This window comes from Haliotis rufescens, unplaced genomic scaffold (assembly GCF_023055435.1).
Source record: "Haliotis rufescens isolate VD_foot unplaced genomic scaffold, xgHalRufe1.0.p SCAF_64, whole genome shotgun sequence".
In the NCBI taxonomy this organism is placed as follows: domain Eukaryota; kingdom Metazoa; phylum Mollusca; class Gastropoda; order Lepetellida; family Haliotidae; genus Haliotis; species Haliotis rufescens.
Genome location: NW_025964355.1, coordinates 355,192 through 374,943, shown reverse-complemented (window position 1 = coordinate 374,943; position 19,752 = coordinate 355,192). Strand labels below are relative to the sequence as shown.

At 43.7% G+C, this 19,752-nt stretch overlaps 3 protein-coding genes across 4 annotated transcripts in view; all 3 read left to right on the top strand.

The window, feature by feature from the left end:
* The window catches only part of LOC124119223 (protein mono-ADP-ribosyltransferase PARP14-like), a 183,508-nt gene that overhangs the window by 81,687 nt on the left and 82,069 nt on the right, over positions 1–19,752 (top strand). The window contains exon 1 of one of the 2 annotated variants that reach the window (XM_048387071.1): positions 10,618–10,746. The exons of the other annotated variant lie outside the window; for it this stretch is intronic. The gene's annotated coding sequence lies outside the window, so the exon portion shown is untranslated. Of the gene's footprint in view, positions 1–10,617; positions 10,747–19,752 lie in introns of those variants that run through there. 2 annotated transcript variants of the gene reach the window in all.
* LOC125375967 lies at positions 12,232–13,701 on the top strand. The gene has a single exon (XM_048387076.1). The coding sequence runs from the start codon at positions 12,377–12,379 to the stop codon at positions 13,274–13,276; it is 900 nt and encodes a 299-aa protein (XP_048243033.1). The 5' UTR covers positions 12,232–12,376; the 3' UTR covers positions 13,277–13,701.
* Positions 14,765–17,880, top strand: LOC124119225. The gene is made up of 2 exons (XM_046481674.2): positions 14,765–16,527; positions 17,513–17,880. Exon 1 carries the CDS (start codon positions 15,053–15,055, stop codon positions 16,451–16,453), a length of 1,401 nt encoding a protein of 466 aa, XP_046337630.2. The 5' UTR covers positions 14,765–15,052; the 3' UTR covers positions 16,454–16,527; positions 17,513–17,880.

Below are 19,752 nucleotides of genomic sequence, written 5' to 3'. Positions count from 1 at the left end.
AGCAAACACGGGCCTGCTGCAATTCTTGTCTGTTGACGGGAGGCTGATGGCGTGCTCTAATCTGTCTGTCAAGATGGTCCCACGGATGTTCAATAGGATTCATATCGGGTGAGTGGGCAGGCCACGTTCTGCTGGTTTAGAAAGTTCCGAATCAGTCTTGCAGTATGGGGCATTGTCGTGTTGAATCAATGTCCCCTGCTATTGGTTTTGTAAGAACGGAAGCACAACGTTAACTGGCTGCAACACTTGGTCTGGTTTCCCTGTATAATCACCAAATAAGTCTTCTGATCTCCACAAATACCGCCCCACACCATGACAACTCCCCCGCCGAATGGATGGACCTCTCGAATACACGCCGGAGCCAAACGTTCCCCTCTGCGTCGATAAACTCGTTCTCTGTCGTCATTTCGAAACAAGTTCAACCGACTTTCATCAGTAAACAGCACTCGACGCCAATTTTTCACTTGCCAGCATCGAACCTGCCTCGCCCATCGCAGTCTCAGGCGTCGATGTTGAGCAGTCAGTACCAGCAGAACGAAGTCGTCGTAGTACTGTACGTTGGCTAATGGGACAACCCAACGCTGTTGCTACCGTCGCCGTCGCCGATACGAATCGTTTCGCAGGTGAATGAGCCGTATCTGACCGTATTCCAGTGGTGTTGTTACTCGGGGTCGTCTGGTTCTAGGCCTGTCCTGTGTCCTCCCTGTCTGCTTGTAACGTTGAATCAGCCTGGGTACTGTCAATGGTGTACAACCAAACCTTCTGGCAATTTGGACCTGTGTTGCCCCCATTTCGGCGATACTATACCGGTGTCTCTCTCTCTCTGCTCCTGTGACAGTCGTGGCATTTCTTTTGTGTGCTTTCATCACGTGTGGTTATACCCTGCAAACGAACGCATTTATACAGCTAACATGCACGTGCAGTTTATGCCATAGGCGGGAAACCTGTTTCACCATTTGTTTTGTCACTGCACGAGCGCCGTCGAAGGTGTCGCGTTCGGGTGAGGGTTTTTTTGGCACCTGTTCCTTGGCAGTCATATTCCAAATACCCACTTTCCACTAGTTATCGCTGTTTTTAGGAAAATACCAAATTGCCAACCTATTCTTTCTTTTGCCGCTTTTGCAAAGCAGCAATGGCGGGCTCGATCCGTGTTACACTAAGCACAAACGTCCATGTTCGAATCCTCAAAGGGATACCTTGTACCAAATCCGTCACATGTAGGCACAACTTGCAGGAAATCGCCGCTACGCAATTGACGTGTGCTAAGTCTGTTCTAAACCCATTTCCGACATCGAACATGTTCGAATCCTCAAAGGGTTTGTTTGTACCAACTCTGTCAAAAGATAGTCACCGTTTGCATGACATCGCCGCTACGACATTAGAGGGGCCAGGGGTCCTAAATAATTATCAAATATTACCACCAAGTGTTGGTACTTTTTCCATGCACCCAAGAACAGAAAATAAGATGCATATGACACACTAACTTCATGTAAACTTGCAATAGTTAATGTCAACAAACTAACGAGATATGATCTTTAAAGTAAAATTTCGGTAAAAAAATTATCAAAATAAAAATCCAATAGAACCGCAACTAAAAACAGATGTCCAAAGACGGCTATTAGAGTTTGCTGTGTTGTGTGTGGAGACAAATCTCAGACAGATTTGAAACATTTCATGCAGTTGTTTGCGTTTGAAGACAGGAACCTAAAAGACGCTGGGAAAACTTTGAATCCATTATGTCCGCAACTTAAAATGATATCCCAAAACGGCTATTACAATTTGTTGTGTTCTGTATGGAGACAATTCTCAGAAAGTTTGGAAGCATTTCATGCAGTGGACTCGGAGTTTGTTTGCGTTTGAAGACAGGTACCCAAAAGACACTGTGAAAACCTATAATCCAATATGGCTGCCAAATAACGTGACTAATGACCAAAGTCAAAGAACAAAAAATGAGGTACATATGGCACACTAACTTCATGTTAACTATCAATAGTTTCTATGGAGAACCTTACAAGATATGATATTCAAAGTAAAATGTCGGTGAAAAAAATGACCAAAATTAAAATCCAATATTGCCGCGACTAAAAAGGATATCCACAAACAGCTATAACAATTTGTTGTGTTCTGTATGGAGACAATTCTCAGAAAGTTTGAAAGCATTTCATGCAGTGGGCTCAAAGTTGTTTGCATTTGAAGACAGGTACCAAAAAGACACTGTAAAAACATTGAATCCAATATGGCTGCCAAACCACGTGACCAATGACCAAAGTCAAAGAACAAAAAAATGTCAAGCAGCAGATATATGCAAGGTTGCGGAGCAATAGGGCGAAATAGAAAAGATGTCTGAGTAGGGTGGTAAGCTGCGACATGGTAAATGCGTGGCGTAGCACAATAAAACCGCAAAGTGAGATATAACTATAAAGTAAGGACTGGCATAAGCAGCTGCTACACACACATGGGAAATAATCTTGAACTTGACGTTAAACCATATCTCACATAACCTAACATTCAGATGAACTTCAGACTCACAGTTTAGTAATGTTTGTTTCATATTATTCAACATAGCCCATACCATTAGGGCTCAATGGGGAATCCATGTTAGAGTTGGTCCCCAGCAACCTATGCTGATCGGATGGGTGGTCAGACTCGGTGACTTGATTGATACCATGTCATCGTAATCCGTCATCGTGGGTCGTTGTTCACAATATTAATCACTGGATTGTCTGGTCCAGACTACTATCATATACCACACATTGCTGAGTGCGGCGTTAAGCAGAAACAAACCACACAAAATCAACTTAGACGCAAATAATTCCACTTCAAAACATTCGAGTTATCTGCACGCATGTCAGTGTATATTTTATATCCTGTCTCATAAATAGACCTGCCACTTCAATACAAGATCAAGCCGTGTTTTTGTCTGGACGCCTACGTGAAATAAGAGTACCCTCACATGCTTGATTCCTTGCATGTACATATCACGAGTGCCTGTCAACTAAACAAACAATGACTGATCGCAGACGCAATGCGGTAAGGGTACGATGACATCCAAAGTAAACGACTCACTCTGGATATTTACTCAAATGATATCTACCCTAGATTCCTGACTGGGCTGCTTCTTTCCAGGACTTTAATCGTTTCATTCAGCATTTTTTGTGTGAATATTAGTAAAATCTAAATATTTTTTACATTTGTATACTTATCCTGCATTACGAAGTCTAAGTGCCCCCCCTGCGCTACGCTTCCTCCCCACGAAGTTTCCGATGTTATGTTAAAGCAGTTATGTGTTTTGACATAACGGAGTCAACCACATGGATCGGACGTATACTGTATCCCTCGTGGAATTATTAAAGCTTTATTTGATCCTGATCCTGCCAAGTCCTCCAAAGGCAACTACAAACCGCGCCGTTCCCCTCTCAAGGTCGTCTCCAAACATACCTCGCCCTTTCGTGGCCAGACAGGGCGTGGTCGTGGTAGATCCCGTGGCACCTATCAGCCCCGAATGGATCGTCGCCCCAGCAAGGGTGCCGATTCCACCTCAAAGCGTTGACCGGCGGGACCTCAACGACTGGGACCTCCCACCCCCAGCCGTTCCGGTCACCGACAAACCTGTGGGTGGGAGACTAGGCCGTTTTTGGAGAAACTGGTCTATACTGGAGGACCCATTCGTCACAAACGTCCTCCGTCAGGAATACCCGCTCCCATTGGCTGCACTTCCTCCTCTGACGTCTACTCCGACAACAGACGCTTATTCGCCACACAAACTTCGGCCCCTTCACGACAGCTCCTTCGTCTCCCTATTGCGGAAGGAGGCCATAGAGATCGTACACGACCCGGCTCGAAACCCAGGATTTTACTCTCCGGTGTTTCTGGTTCCCAAGAAGGGGACCACCAGCTGGCGCATGATACACAATCTCTCCACTTTCAACCGGTGCTACCTGGAACGTCCTCCCTACTTCCGAATGACGACGTTGCGACTGCTCAGGACGAGAATCACAGCAGGCGATTCCCTGATCAGTCTCGATATCCAGGACACCTATCTTCATGTACCCATCCACCCAAACGACCGGCGCTTCCTCAGGTTCCTTTTCAACGGTACCATTACCAGTGGGCAGTCCCACCATTCGGAATTTCCACGGCCCCGTGGCTTTTCACACTGATCACCCGGCCGGTCGCCGCCTACCTGCACCTGAGGAACATCAACTTCGATCCATACATCGACGATTGTCTCCTCAACAATCGTGACACGACGTTGCTACTGCGTCACAGGGATTTTACGCTGCGGCTCTTCAATCAGTTGGGATGGATCGTCAATCAGACGAAGTTGGAGCTGACCCCATCGTTCCGTCTGCAGTTCATCGGGGGCCTGTTTCTCACGGATCAGGACCTCCTTCAAGTCCCCAGAGACAGGTGGTTGAAAATCCTCGCTCATCTCTTCCCTGCCCTCCAGCAGGCTCGAACTCTCCGCCAATGGCAGGTTCTATTGGGTCTCCTCACATCGGCTCAAGACCTGACTGCCAGAGGTTGCCTCCAACTCCGTCCAATTCAACGGTTTCTCGCTCCCTTTATCCAGCAGCAGGATCCGGAGTCCCTCATCGTCCTCCCGGTCCACCTCCACCCCTTCCTCCGATGGTGGACGGTGGAATCGAACGTCTGCGGCGGCGTCTCCTTGACCGCGCTACAGCCCTCCCTCTACCTGTTCGTCGCATCCAAACAGGGTTGGGGGCTCATCTGGGGACTCAAACAGTTGCAGGGCTGTGGTCCGGAGATCGACTCCACTGGCACAGCAAAAACCTCGAACTCGAAGCTCTCATCCAGGCGGCTCCCACTGGCAGAGCATTCTCCGTCACGCCCAGTTGACCATCTCCACGGACAACATCACCGTGGTGTGGTGTCTGAGGAATCAGGGTACTCTGATCAGTCCCTGCTCAACCAGACCTTCCGATTCTTCGACCTCGTGGACCGCTTAGGCCATGCAATTCCTTGTTTAGCACATTCCAGGTTACAAGAATGTTCTGGCAGACGCTCTGTCCAGGCCGGACAAGGTGGCTCCCACCGAATGGCGACTCCACCCAGAGATCTTCACCGTCCTTTGTCAAACGATCGACACTCCAAACATCGATCTGTTCGCCACGTCTCAGAACTGCCAGCTGCCGACTTACATCTCGCCGGTCCCGGATCCGGCCGCTGTAGCAGTCGACGCCTTCAGTGTTCCCTGGGAGGGATTAAGCGCGTACGCTTTTCCGCCTCCGGTTCTCCTTCCCAGGGTTCTTCAAAAGATCCAGGCCACTCGACACCTGACACTGATTTTGGTCGCGCCTTGGTGGCCGGCCAGAAGTTGGTTTGTCGACCTCCGAAACATCGCCAGAGACAACCCTCTCGAACTGCCGGCGTTGTCCAACCTGCTGTTCCACCCACACAGTCGGTTGCCACACCCAAGTCCCGCTCGGTTTCGACTGCACGCCTGGCACATCTGCAAAAAGCCCTTGGAGCCAAGGGCTATTCGACTAGAGCGGCCAAGGCTATTGCTTTCGCCCATCGGCCATCTACACGGGGACTATATGATAATAAATGGTCCTCGTTCCAGGCATTCTGCTCTGACAAGCACCAGGATCCGATGACGGCGTCACCGCAGTTCCTGGCTGAGTTTCTTCTCTACTTGCGCAGCACACGTCGATTTAAAGCCTCTACCATCTCCACGTACCTGGTCGCCATTAACTCCGTCCTTGCCATCCCGGACGACCGGAGAATGACGAAAATTCCCGAACTTCAGGCGTTGCTGCGCTCGTTTCGTCTCGAAGACCAGAAAGCCAAGTTCAGACCGCCTGCATGGGATCTGAATGTGGTCTTAAAGGCTCTTCGGGAGGCTCCCTTCGAACCACTCCACACGTCTTCCTTTTACGACTTAACGAAGAAGACGGTGTTTCTACTGGCCTTGGCTACTGCCGCCCGGGTTAGTGAGCTCCACGCCCTCGACGTCTCTCGTGTCCGGTTCGAACGCGGGACTCATGGCGCAGTTCATCTTGGGCTGTGCTGGGACTTCATCGCAAAGAATCAACTCCCAGGACAGCCTGATAGATCCTTCACCATCCCTCCCCTTTAGTCGATTGTGGGTGCCGACGACGTGGAGGAGCTTTTATTATGCCCTGTTAGGGCCCTGAAGGTTTTCCTGCGACGGTCTAAAGCCTGCCGTAAGTCTAGTCAAATCCATCATGGAAGGCTGTTTTTGGCGATCCGACACCGTTTTCGCCAGCCACTACCTTCGTGATGTAGCCTTGGAAGATGTCGCCGGCGTTCATAGCTTTGGTCCCCTGGTGGTAGCTCAACAGGTCACCAACCCCCGAAACCACTGATTCTCCGTTACCCTGAGCGGGGCCCGTCGAACTCTCTGGTGTTTATCACCCCAGATTAGAGGGCTCTACTGCGTTCCGCATTCGCTCTTAGGTCAGTTCTAGTTTTGGCTTTCCCGCTTCATACTATTTCTGTCACCTATTTCGGGTTCCCTCTTTTGCATCGACTCTCGTTGCCTTCTAAAATCTAAATATTTTTTACATTTGAATACTTATCCAGCATTACAAAGTCTAAGTGCCCCCCCCCCCCCCCCCCCCCCCCCCCCACACACACACACACACCTCCCTGCGCTCCGCTTCCTTCCCTCCGATGTAATGTTAAAGCAGTTATGTGTTTCGCCATGACGTCATGTCTTCCGGGTCACGTGCCGACTGTGTGGGAGAGGGCGCTGCTTCCTGGACAGATGGAAACAACTTTCTTCAGCAGCTGGATCTCACACAGTTCGTCTCTCTGTCAAAGACAGCAGTAAATGCAATACGGAGTAATGCAGGATAAGTTAAAAAAAATAATATATTAACTATATAAAGCAGAATATTGAATAATTATAAGACTCGATGTACATTATATATGGTAAGCGGATGCATAGTACAATGGTCTGGTATGAACATATGTAACCGAATTACAATCAAAAATTCAAAAAATTCAGAATAACTGTATTACGAGTCTTTGAAAGGTATTTGGAAGTAATACTCTTAAGAAAGAGAATTTAAACATGGATGTTAACTTCTTCATGATGAGGAACACATCGTTTCGGAGTATATGCTTCCATTGTTAATTTTCCACCTTTTGTTATCTTATAACTTGTGTTGTTCTTACGTGAACATATATATGCTCTCTGCCTCATGTCATTCATTTACCTGATGAAGGAGTGAGCTTATACTCTGAAACGTTAATCCAAAGTAGACTACGTTTATGCGCCGGGACTATACATGTTTCCGAGTAATATGGAACTTAAGATCGGTCAAGTGATCGGTTATAATAATAAAATTGTTATTGGTACAATCCAATACTCCTTAAACTCAATTCGTGAACAAGTACGCTCCACCAGCTGCATAGTTTATATTACTGCCCCCAACTGCGAACACATCTCGTAAGTGATCTTCTTTTCATACAAAGCAGTAGAATGTCTGCACTTGTAAACACCAAACATGATTCAAAATTATTGTACCGTGTATAGTTTAAACGAAATCAGTTAATAAGATGTTATCGTGTTACTGGATTTTCTGCAATGTCTGGTCAAGTTTCGAGTGTTCAAAGACCGCCGTCGTTATTCTCTTGCATTAACGTTTTAGATAGTGGTGCGTCATCACATCGAGACAGCACGCAGTTCTATTGGACCCTGTTACAAATATCATGTGGTGGTGAGAAATTAATATTCGATCGAATAATGCAATGTCAGAGAACTCTCCCTCCCGTGTCATTTGGAAAAAGATATAAAGTACTGTCGAGAGTAGTAATAAATTCATTTTTAGACTTTAATTCTTGTATTTTGAGACAATACCCTTGTCGCCACGTGCACACCTGTCAGGGGTTATGCAATAAGCATGTTATCACCTGGCAATGGTGACCTGTCACAACACAGTATGATCTGTTTCATGTTGTGTGTCCCTGAGGCATATTTTTCTCTCAAAATTAACATTACTTTAGCGTGTAAGTGTTCATTTTCATATATGCTGGGATGGCTAGGACCCCTCTGAAAAATTGTGTGAAAGGTGCTATTTTGGTATGTGTTGATCATCACAAATTAGGGCCAAGCAACATCTATTTCTATTTCCTTAGCTTGCGGGCATCATTGCAAAATTCCTGGATGTAATAAATGTATGGTTGGTTCAGGTGAAATGGGGTTTAACGTTGCGTTCACATAAACCACAATACATATGTGTGTATATTTGCATAAGTAAGTAAGCATACAAATTTTCATTCATGTACCTTAAGTAGTTTCCTCAGCAGACCTGTCCCAATATCACTATGCACTCAGTCCAAGAACATGTTGATCAAGGGTCATAACTCTTTTCAAAAATAATGCACATCACCAATTTTTAACTGAGTTTTGACAAGTTTCTCTACGATTAGCATGCAAACGTTCATTCATGTAAAACTTCAGCAGTTGCTGAGAAAACATATCCCCATTTCACACAGCATGTACTAAGTTGAAAAAGCACAGAGCAAGGGTTATAACTCTGTAAAAAATTAATTAAGACACCATTTTCTTCCAACTCATTTAAAATCATGACCAGTAACACAAGAGTGTACAGTCATTTCTCTGACTCAAATAGTTTTTGAAATATGTTTTTTAATGCATTTGAATCGGAATTTTTGGCCAAGTCTAATCAAGGTTATTTGGCCAAGAACTTTAGGTATAGCGGCGATATGATATCGTTTAATAAACACCAACTGGCCAATCCCCTTTGACTAATATACCCAACTGAACCAGAAAGAAAGGAGACCAATGAGGACGCCTTATCTGTTTCATATTTCGATTTTTTCATAAGATTCAGTTCATAAAAAAATCTCCACTAGACTACGAAAAGAGAGATATTTATATCAGCATGCTTTTTCCACAAAGATTTCGAAAATCACCATGCTCTTGTTCAAAAGTTGTTTGTTTGTGTCTTATATTCACTAGGATGATATCCATCAACTAAGTCCGTTAGTCTAACAATCCGATGCCGATAGTTGCCTCTTACGGAAAGCATGGGTTGTTGAAGACCAGATCTGTCCCGGACGTTAACGTCAAGGCCTCAGTTTCAAACTTTCAAAAAGTGTAAAGGTGGATATGTGAAGGGCAACATTTGATGTCCGATGCAAGTCCCTGTTTTGACTTTTACCATAAATTCCTGCAGTGTTTTTTTCAGGTGAACAATTGAATTGGTTTTATATGTGTTTGTGATTGGTGCCCCGGCTGCGCATGATATGTTTACTTTTTCGCAAACACCCTGTATCATCACTATTTGTAAGTGATTCATAAACTCATGCTACAATGATCTACAATGGACTCCTTTGTGAGAGACTGTTTGTTATCATGGACATGTTTTTTTTTGCTTCTGTTTATGTAAAACGCCAGACAACATTGGACGTAAAAGTCATAATAGCGGTGATAATTATTTTATAGGATCACTGAAAATCAGTGATGACACCAGGTGTTCGCGAAAAGGTTAAGCATGTTCTGCCCTACCGGTAGCACCCGCCAGTCACACAATTTGCATAATAAGAAAACGTGTGTTGCCCCACGCCGAACACAAGTAATCCTGCCACAAGACGGTTGTCTGTAAACAAAACAGACAATAAAGTCGAAGGACCATAAAATCCAGTGGCATATCATATAATTGATTTGGACAAAGCCGGATGACAAGATAGTAATACACTTCATGTAAATTGTGGGTTCAAAAAACGAACATAAGGTTAAAACACCTGAACCCGACAATAATTCAATGTATTCCCATCAATTAGAATCATGTCTTAGCTATATAACTGAAGTCATTTGTGACGAGATTCAAGTCTTGACTCCAGCAGATAAAATCTATGGGCACCTTTGCTGGAAAATTTGTCTTTCATTCCGTTCATCAGAGCAGAGCTTATTTTGCACACTTTATTTATCAGCATGAACAGTTGTATCTGACCTTTCAGGGTATAAGTGGAAACGGATTCCGCGGTCTACACCGTTATCACGTGAGCGCAACCATCAGGACAATGAACAGGTACATGGCGTGGTTGGACGTCACCCCCTCTCTTGCATCTTGTTTTTTTATATATGAGCGTTCATAAAATGTATAATTTCTTTGTAATAATTCTTGGAAACATTCCAGGTGGAGAAATTTTGTTATGTTAAGTATCAATATGCCTGTGTTTATCGATTAGGAGAATACATGTACCTATATATGTTGTAATAATATTACAGGTAACACAATGACATGTCACAGACATTTCGTTCATAATATACTTAATAAACCTTTGTGATCAAATCATTAATGCAGTTGCCGATCTCATTGCTTTGACTTGATCTAAAAGGGGTATCGACGGGCTCCGAAGGGGCCCCGAAAGGGTTAAAAGCATATAATACTCTGGCTGGGACGAGCACATCTGCTTATAACTATATGATACATAGTAATCATATAAAAAAACATTTATTCAATAAAAAGTTTAAACAAATCTAAAAAGAACTTAATAACACGTTGAACAATAGTACTAGTATCACCACAACACGATATCTCCTCGCTCAGGTGAGGTAAATCGGCCTTGAACCAAATGAACAATATGTGATTATTTATAGATTAAATAAACAGGTTCGAGCTGAAACTAGTTTCCTCATAAGGAAACAACTGCGTAATAAGTATCTCAGAGACCACTGTGTGTGATAGACACATTTCGGAATTACAGGAACAATACGGAAAGAAGGTAACATTTTAATATTGGTTGTATATACTAGTATTTGTATGGAATGGTAACATGACGTTCAAATGTTAAGGTCGTGGATGACACGTTTACACTGTTTGGCATTTCAGTGTGTGCATGGTTGTATTGCCCGTAGTGTCTTTATCGTCATACTAATGTCAACTTATATATTATTCGTACCAAAACAAATTTAATTGGGCTTTTTGTGAGAACAAATATTTTTATACTTATTATTCACCATATCTTAAGAACAGTGGTGATGGCATTTCGTGTCTGTTTCTCATTTTACCAAATTGTAAAAGGAAATTCAACCCCAAAGCATTTTGTCAAAGGTTATGTTAATATTCCCCGCCACGAAGTGGGGCTTTGGATATAGGAACGAAGTGCGCCCGTTCGTCCTCTTCTCAAAGGGGGCAACTTTTCTCAAAAACCTATAAGTCAAATTTTCACACTGCCGTTACTGGTCATGATCCCAAATTAGTTCGAAAATTGGTGTCGTAAATTCATGGCCTTTGCTCTGTGCGTTTCAACCTTGTGCATACTGCGTGAAATGAGGACAAGTTTGATGAAGGCACATGGGGCGTTCTGCCCCAGGGACGTTTTGCACCCATTGACCCCAAGCACGGAGTCATGACAATCTAAATGACGTCACGCTAAAGATAGCTCATATAGTACATTCAAACCGGTCGAGAGCGTGAAATCGGGTCATACAGCCAATCGTCTGTCAGCTGTGTAAACCAAATGCTGTGATGAACTAGGTCACATAACAGCCTTGTCCACTGAACCGTTGAGGAAGGAGGTCCTCTGTATCCACGAGTTAACATACACACATACAAGCACGTTTATTATTGAATGAAACCCAGCCCCGTCTCTGTAGTTATGAATGGCTATGTAGTTGATAAATATAAAAGCTCTGTTTACATTGTTTAGGCTTCATTTCTCATGTAACCATGCCGGCTGATGGTTGGAAAGTTTATTTATCTGGTATTTATTTTAATCCCGAACACCAAGCTTCCTTTTCTGGGCCTGCTAAGTTATATCACATTGTGAAAAGGGAAGGTAAATGTGATATTAGTTTACATCACATCAAGAAGTGGCTAGCTTCTCAAGACGCCTATTCGCTTCAGCGACCTTTAAGATACAAGTTCAAGCGGAACAGAGTGGTGGCTTCAGGCCTCAATGCTCGATGGGATATCGACTTAGCTGGTGTATCTAATATAGCCTCGGACAATGATGGTGTGAAATACTTCCTCATAGCTATCAATGTATTTACACGTTTTCTGTGGGTGGAACCCCTCAAAAAAAAATCTAATTCGTGAAAGCCAGTATGAAACAAATTTGTTTAAGTGGGAGGTTAGGCACCCTACCACAGTTCAGGGGATTTGCCTCCCTTACACCAGTGTGTTGGTAATCGTAAACCGATCACGTGACGCACGTGACTGCATCAAACCTCTTTCTGCGTACACCAGCAAGCAGCCAAACGCGAATTTTTTCTGTAATTTCTTGTCCGTACGATGGTGAGAAGAACGATGTCAGGTCGGAGATCGAGGAAGCGGAAGATCCAAGCACCCAGCGACCGGAGATCGTCAACAAACCAACGAATCGAAGTTCTCACCCCGGCGATGCAGACAACATGGCGTCAACTACCGTCTCTCGGTCATCGCAGCTCGTCGACGCGAGGAATGGATCAGGTGATGTATTACCTCATGTTTTCAATAATGATACACGGTCTCATGTAGTGATAGGCTTAGATACCCCAACTATCCCACTAGTACAGTCGGTAAATCACAACACACACGCTCTCGCATCTGTTGCCATTGACAACGATACGCTTAACATGCCTATAAATGCTAGGATTGCATGCAGTGGTGACAAAATGGTTACTTTGTCAACTGACAATGTTGGTTCCTTCATCCCCCAACCAATTAGGGATAAAATACACAATAGGGAATATGTAGATCTGGCTACCCTCATTAAGGGATTGGATAAGGAGCAAAGTATGGATAGCACTATCAGAGTAAACTCAATGAGTCAATTGGAAATGTCACGCCAGTCGAAGGACATACAGTCAGTGAAAGAGTGGACAACAGCCTTTATCATATTTGTCAGCATATACCTGGAGAAATTCCCCGAAAGCCACCAGCAAATGCTTAAATATTTGCACACAATTAGATTGGCTGCCAGCAGGGGCCAGTGTTGGCAAAATTATGATAAACAGTTTAGGCTGCGCATAAGTAGATCCACAGACAAGGCATGGGGCACAATCAACGCGGAATTGTGGATGTTATACATGAATGTCACTCCTCAACCTGTGAACCGCAGTTTCACCACTTTCAAGCAGCCTTCACAATCTCCAACTGCAAACACCTTAAAAGTTGGTTTGTGCAGGGATTTCAATGACCCTGGAATTTTTTGGTCACAGACAACATTGCCGTTTTCCTCATGTTTGCTATCAGTGTGGTGGGAGCCACCCATTCCCAAAGTGCCGATTAAACCAATCAGTTACAGGAAATCAACCAACCCCAGAGGTTAATACATTTCAGTTTCGCAACAGAAACCTCCCAAAACGTGCAAGCATTGGGCCACACACCTATCAAAGTAGATAAGCTATTAGCATACCTGGAGTCCTACCCATTGTTAAGTGATGCCGGTGTTCTTCGTTGCGGTTTCACCGAAGGATTTCATTTACATTACACAGGACCCAGAGAGGCCAGTTTAGTTTGTAATAACCTAAAATCAGCTCAAGATCCCAATATGGAACAAATCATACTTGGGAAACTTTCCAATGAAGTACAATTAGGCCGAATGGCCGGTCCATATCATAACCCACCTTTACCAAACCTGAGGATCTCTTCTATTGGAATTGTTTCAAAGAAAGAAGTAGACGGGTACCGCATCATCCACCACTTATCGTATCCAGATGGTATGTCAGTAAATGATTTCAACAGCCCCAGCCTTTGTTCCGTAACCTACTCATCCATTGACGATGAAATTTTGTGGATGCAATTTTGATGATTCAGCAGCTTGGTCCAGGGGCATACTTAGCAAAGGCCGACATCAAAAGTGCTTTCAGGTTATGCATGGTGCATCCTCATGATTTTCACTTACTAGGAATAAAAATTTTACATAAATATTATGTCGACAAAGCATTACCATTTGGGTGCAGTATAAGCTGCTCAATATTTGAATTTTTTTCCACTTTCATCCACTGGATAGTTCAAACAAAGTTAAATTCTCAAGGTGAGTTGATGTATTACTTGGACGACTACCTATGCGGAGGATCTGGAAGAGATAAGTCTGAATGTCAGTTAGTCCTGTCAACATTATGAGCAACTTGCGACGAACTCGGAATCCCTATAGCCAGTCACAAAACAGTAACACCAACAACATTAATCAGCTTCCTTGGATTTCAGCGAGACACAGTAAGGATGGAGTTAACCATACCAGCAGACAAAATACAGGATGCTAAGGATAAACTTAGGTTTGTCATGTCAAAATCCAAAGCAACCAAACAGCAAGTAGAGAGTCTCATTGGTTCACTAAATTACATAGGTAGGGCCATTCCCATCGGCAGGGCCTTCCTACGGAGATCCATTGATTCAATTTGTAGTATTAAGAAGCCCCATCATAAAGTTAGGGTTACAAGGAATATGAAAGATGATTTTCAGATTTGGCTTTCATTCCTGGATAATCATAATGGAACGTCATTATTCCTGGATCAATGCTTGATTACCAATGAAGCATTACACCTCTACATAGACAGTGCATCAGGAGAGTCATGTGGGTTTGGAGCGTACTTTCATGGACGCTGGACCAACGGTTCATGGCCAGGACATTGGAGGACTTAAGGCCTAACACGAAACATCACGCTGCTGGAATTCTTCCCAGTCTATGTTGCGGTTAACATTTGGGCTGATGCCCTCAGGGGCAAAAAGTTAATAATAAATAGTGATAACCAAGCAGTAGTGTCCATACTGAACAAGCAGTCAACTAAATGTAAGAATACTATGCAGTTTGTGAGGCAGTTTGAACTTCATTGTCTCAACATAAATTTATTAGTCAAAGGTCAGTATATTTCTGGTTTTAAAAACAGCATTGCAGATTCCTTATCTCGTTTTGATCTTCAGAAGTTTCGTCAGCTGAAACCAGAAGCCAGAACCAAACCGACACCAGTACCCAAGAATATGTGGCTTATCTAAAATCCGAGGCTTTTGCCTTAATTAAAGCATCAGTGTCGAGCAATACTCAACACACCTATGCAGCTGCATTAAGGTCATTTGACAAATTTTGTCACAATCATAAAATACCTATGATTTGGCCTGTGCCGGTAGATGATATTTTATGTTACATAGCCAGTATGTCTAGGAAGGCCTTGGCAAGCTCAACTATAGCTAATCATCTCTCAGCTCTTGGCAGACATCACAAAATTAATAGCTGGTCTGACCCTACTGAAAACTTTTTAGTTCGCAAATGCATGCAGGGATACAGAAATACAGCAGCTCTGGTGTCGACACCTGATGCAAGACACCCAATCACAATTGACATGTTGAAGAGGCTGCCTAGTGCCCTCCAGGCTATTTGTATGTCAGGTTATGAAGCTTGTTTATTTGCTGCCATGTTTAACTTGGCATTTTTTGCATTCCTACGGATTGGTGAGATAGCGTTTGTGACCAAGATAAATCAGGACAGAACACTTAAATTGGCAGATGTCGGTATCATTGCACAGGCAGTGCACGTTAAGATTTGCTTTTCAAAGAATGATCAACATGGCAAACGCACAACTCTGATAATCCCACCTAAGTCTGATGCTACAATTTGCCCAGTCAGGTCATTAAGTGCATATCTGTCTTTACGCTCAACCCAACCAGGCCAGTTCTTCATCCATTTGAATGGTAAAGCCGTCACCAGATATCAGTTCTCTGCAGTACTCCGGAAAGCCTTACAGTTCCTCAACTTTCACACACAAAACTACAACACACACTCATTCAGGATTGGAGCTGCTACATATGCAGCAACACAGGGGATACAACATGAGCTACTTTGCACATGGGGTAGGTGGAAATCTGCTGCATATGTAAGTACATTCGCATCAATATGTTGTAACAACTCATTTTTGACAGAAATATGGCTTGTCGGCTCCAGCCTTATCTACTGGGCTCACCGGAGAGCAGTTGCAAGGCCAGTGGGATTGGACCTGGGTTTGCAGAAGTATGGACTCAGCTTAACATGGTATGGGAGTAGGGGAATGAAGTGGAAATCATTGTTGCCATTTCTTCAGCAAAAATTAAGGCGCAGTCCTCCACCAGCATGGCTTCTCCTTCATTTTGGCGGTAACGACCTTGGGGACGTGCCAACAACAGTACTGTTACAAATGGTGAGTCGGGATCTTACAAAAATTCATCACATGATGCCCTTCACACAAGTCATATGGTCAGATGTTCTGCAGAGGGTCACATGGCGGGGTATACCAGACGGCAGAGTAATGGAGCGCAAGAGGAAGAGGTTTAATAGATTTGGTAGGAAAGGTGTACTAGACCTTGGAGGTCGCGTTCTCGAGCACAATGAAATTAACATAGCAGACAGGGGTTTGTTCAGACAGGATGGTGTCCACCTGTCGGACATTGGCAATGACATTTTCGTGGACTCATTGCAGGAGGGTCTTGAGTTATTTGCTGGTTTGTCCTCGTCCAGGCATTCATTTCAAAACTAGTGTCGCGCGTATTCAGTTCTTATGCTTAATCCTCAGGGGAATGAGCTTGCTATAAACCAAGCTCAGTGGCGGAGGTCGTGGCAGGCAACTCAATTTTTCTCATTAACTGTAAGTAAGTTCAGCCTCAACATGCTAACTGCACCTCAGGTAGTGTACCCAAACCACAGAGGATGAAAGTGTATGTAATGACACAGGATGGACTGCAGCTCATGCCTCACGTTGTGTTTAGCCACGGAGGATGGACTGAACTGTCATCTCTATTCCGGCCCATTTGGTCATGTGTATATTCCGGCCCATTTGGTCATGATGTGTATATTCCGGCCCATTTGGTCATGATGTGTATATTCCGGCCCATTTAGTCATGATGTGTATGTTCCGGCCCATTTGGTCATGATTTGGTAGTTACTCCATTGCGTCACGATGTGTACCCATCTAAACCTCGGACGCAAGCAATGTTACTGCATTGCTGTGTACTGTGTAACACTGCTTGTCGCGACTTCCGCCTGTATTGTTATGTAATAAAGCTGCGCCCGTTTTTTTTGCCACTGAAGAAGCATCGTGTTATCTTTTGTATTCTTTCATTCACACTTAATCTAATTTGTGAAAGCCAGTATGAAACAAATTTGTTTAAGTGGGACGTTAGGCACCCTACCACAGTTCAGTGGATTTACCTCCCTTACACCAGTGTGTTGGTAATCGTAAACCGATCACGTGACGCACGTGACTGCATCAAGCCTCTTTCTGCGTACACCAGCAAGCCGCTAAACGCGAATTTCATAGGCAACATATTATTTATCCCTTCCCTCCCAGCCCAATTTTGCTTTCTTTGTACATGGGTTTACATGTTAATATTGTAATGTAAACATGTTTTTCATCAAGGTAAATCAATACTTCTTGCATCATACTTCCCGCATAATGAGTGTGCATATCTGTTCATTAGCAATATAAGTCAATGATTCAATGAATGCATAAGGATGTGTTTTTTGCTCTAATTTTCTTCGTGTTTCAGAGCCTCTCACCAGTATACTATATAACTTGGTGCAGCAATAGTTGGCGGAGGTCGTGGCAGGCAACTCAATTTTCTCATTAACTGTAAGTAAGTTCAGCCTCAACATGCTAACTGCACCTCATGTAGTGTACCCAAACCACAGAGGATGACAGTGTATGTAATGACACAGGATGGACTGCAGCTCATGCCTCACGTTGTGTTTAGGCACGGAGGATGAACTGAACTGTAATCTCTATTCCGGCCCATTTGGTCATGTGTATTCCGGCCCATTTGGTCATGATGTGTATATTCCGGCCCATTTGGTCATGATGTGTACATTCCGGCCCATTTGGTCATGATGTGTATGTTCCGGCCCATTTGGTCATGATTTGGTAGTTACTCCATTGCGTCACGATGTGTACCCATCTAAACCTCGGACGCTGTAACTGCATTGCTGTGTACTGTGTAACAATGCTTGTCGCAACTTCCGCCTGTATTGTTATGTAATAAAGCTGCGTCCGTTTTTTTTGCCACTGAAGAAGCATCGTGTTATCTTTTGTATTCTTTCATTCGCACTTAAACACCAGATGCTGTCATTAAGGCCATGAAGAAGATTTTTTCCCATGCTACTTTGCCACAAATTATACGATCAGACAAAGGGCGAGAATTTGATAATAAGAAAGTGAGGTCTTTTTTTAAGAAACAAGGGCATCACTTACTATGTCACACAGAATGAAACACAGGCGTCCTATGCTGAGAGAGTGATACGGACCCTCAAGACAACAATGTACAGATATTTCACGTTCAAACAAACTGTCATTATTTGGATACTTTACAAGACCTCGTCCGGGATTATAACCACAGACCTCACAGATCATTGAATGAACTATCACCCTCAGATATTAATCAAACGAATGAAGCTCTGGTATAAAAAGGAACAATATATTGATACTTTGATGAGACCAGTAAAATCGAAAGTTGAAATCACACAGAAGTCTCACCAAAACCACAACTGCGAATTAGACAAAAGTGTCTCTTGTCTCCCTGACTTAAAAGCAACAAATCTACTGCTGGTTTGAAACCATTTGAACTGATGTAAAGAGGGAACACACCATCATCCTTCTCAAAACCAAATACATTGACAGAAATTTTATTTCGATTTTCGAATTTTGAAATTTGGGAAAAGGGTACAGGTATATCAATGCCTTTCAAGTCAAGTTCATGTTCATACTCATTATATTTATTAACTCTTTCTGCATGATTTTTTCTATCTACTGGATGTAAGGCAGCGAGTATGGACCACATGAAACATTTTTTATCATCATTTTGGATATTTAAAATGGCTTTCTTGTTGGCCAGATACTCAGGCAGAGAAATGTAGGAACTTGCTGCCAAGGGTGCATATTCAGCTGTGTTCACTTCAACATGAACAATATGGTCTAGTAACCACCCACTCCCTTCAGCCTGAAATTCCTGTGTGGATGTATATAATTTCTGATAAGCCTCTGCTAATTGTTGCTCAATTTCAGAAAATTGTGTGGCCCAAAAGTTGATGGTTCTGACAATGGGTTCTGCTAAAATGCTTTCATTGTTTTCGTCGTACTTTATAAATTTGAGTTTCAACGTGAGAAACCATTTCATACCTTTCTTTTTTAACAGAAAATCATGTAATAATGGTGTAATGTTTGTCTGTTCATCTGCGAGAAACTGGAGAATGTTCACACTGTTTGCTTCATTTGGTGTTAATGCTGTGGTTGACACACTACCCCCAAGAGCTGACCTCTGACCTCCCCCAATCTGGCTGCGCCTGACCTGGTACCGCTCCCGACGTCTCACGCAGCTGTCACATTGATTCACTTGCTGGCTGGAAAACCGCTCAGGGAGAGGTCGCAGACAATGGAGACATTCTCTACCTTTTGTCGAGCATTGTTGACAGAAGAGCTTGCCGGGCAGTAAACACTTGACATGTCCAAACCAGTTACAGGTTGCTCGTCGAGCCGGTGGAGTATTATCAGGTGACAGTGGATGTAAGCAGAGATGTTTCGGTTCTGAGCCAGTCGGTGTTGACTTCCGTTTAAGGTTACAGCGGTGATTTTCCAAGTTATCCCGTCTGGTGAATGTATGTTTACATTCTTGACAGGTGATTATGTCATTGCCGTGAACAGTACGAATATGCCTAGCCAGATGCTGACGCTGCTTAAAGGACTTCTGGCAGATGTGACAAATGTTACCTATGGACGACACTGGTGTAGATACAGGATGTGCCGTCACTCTTGGTGTTAACAATTCAATTCGTTTGAGATTGACTTCT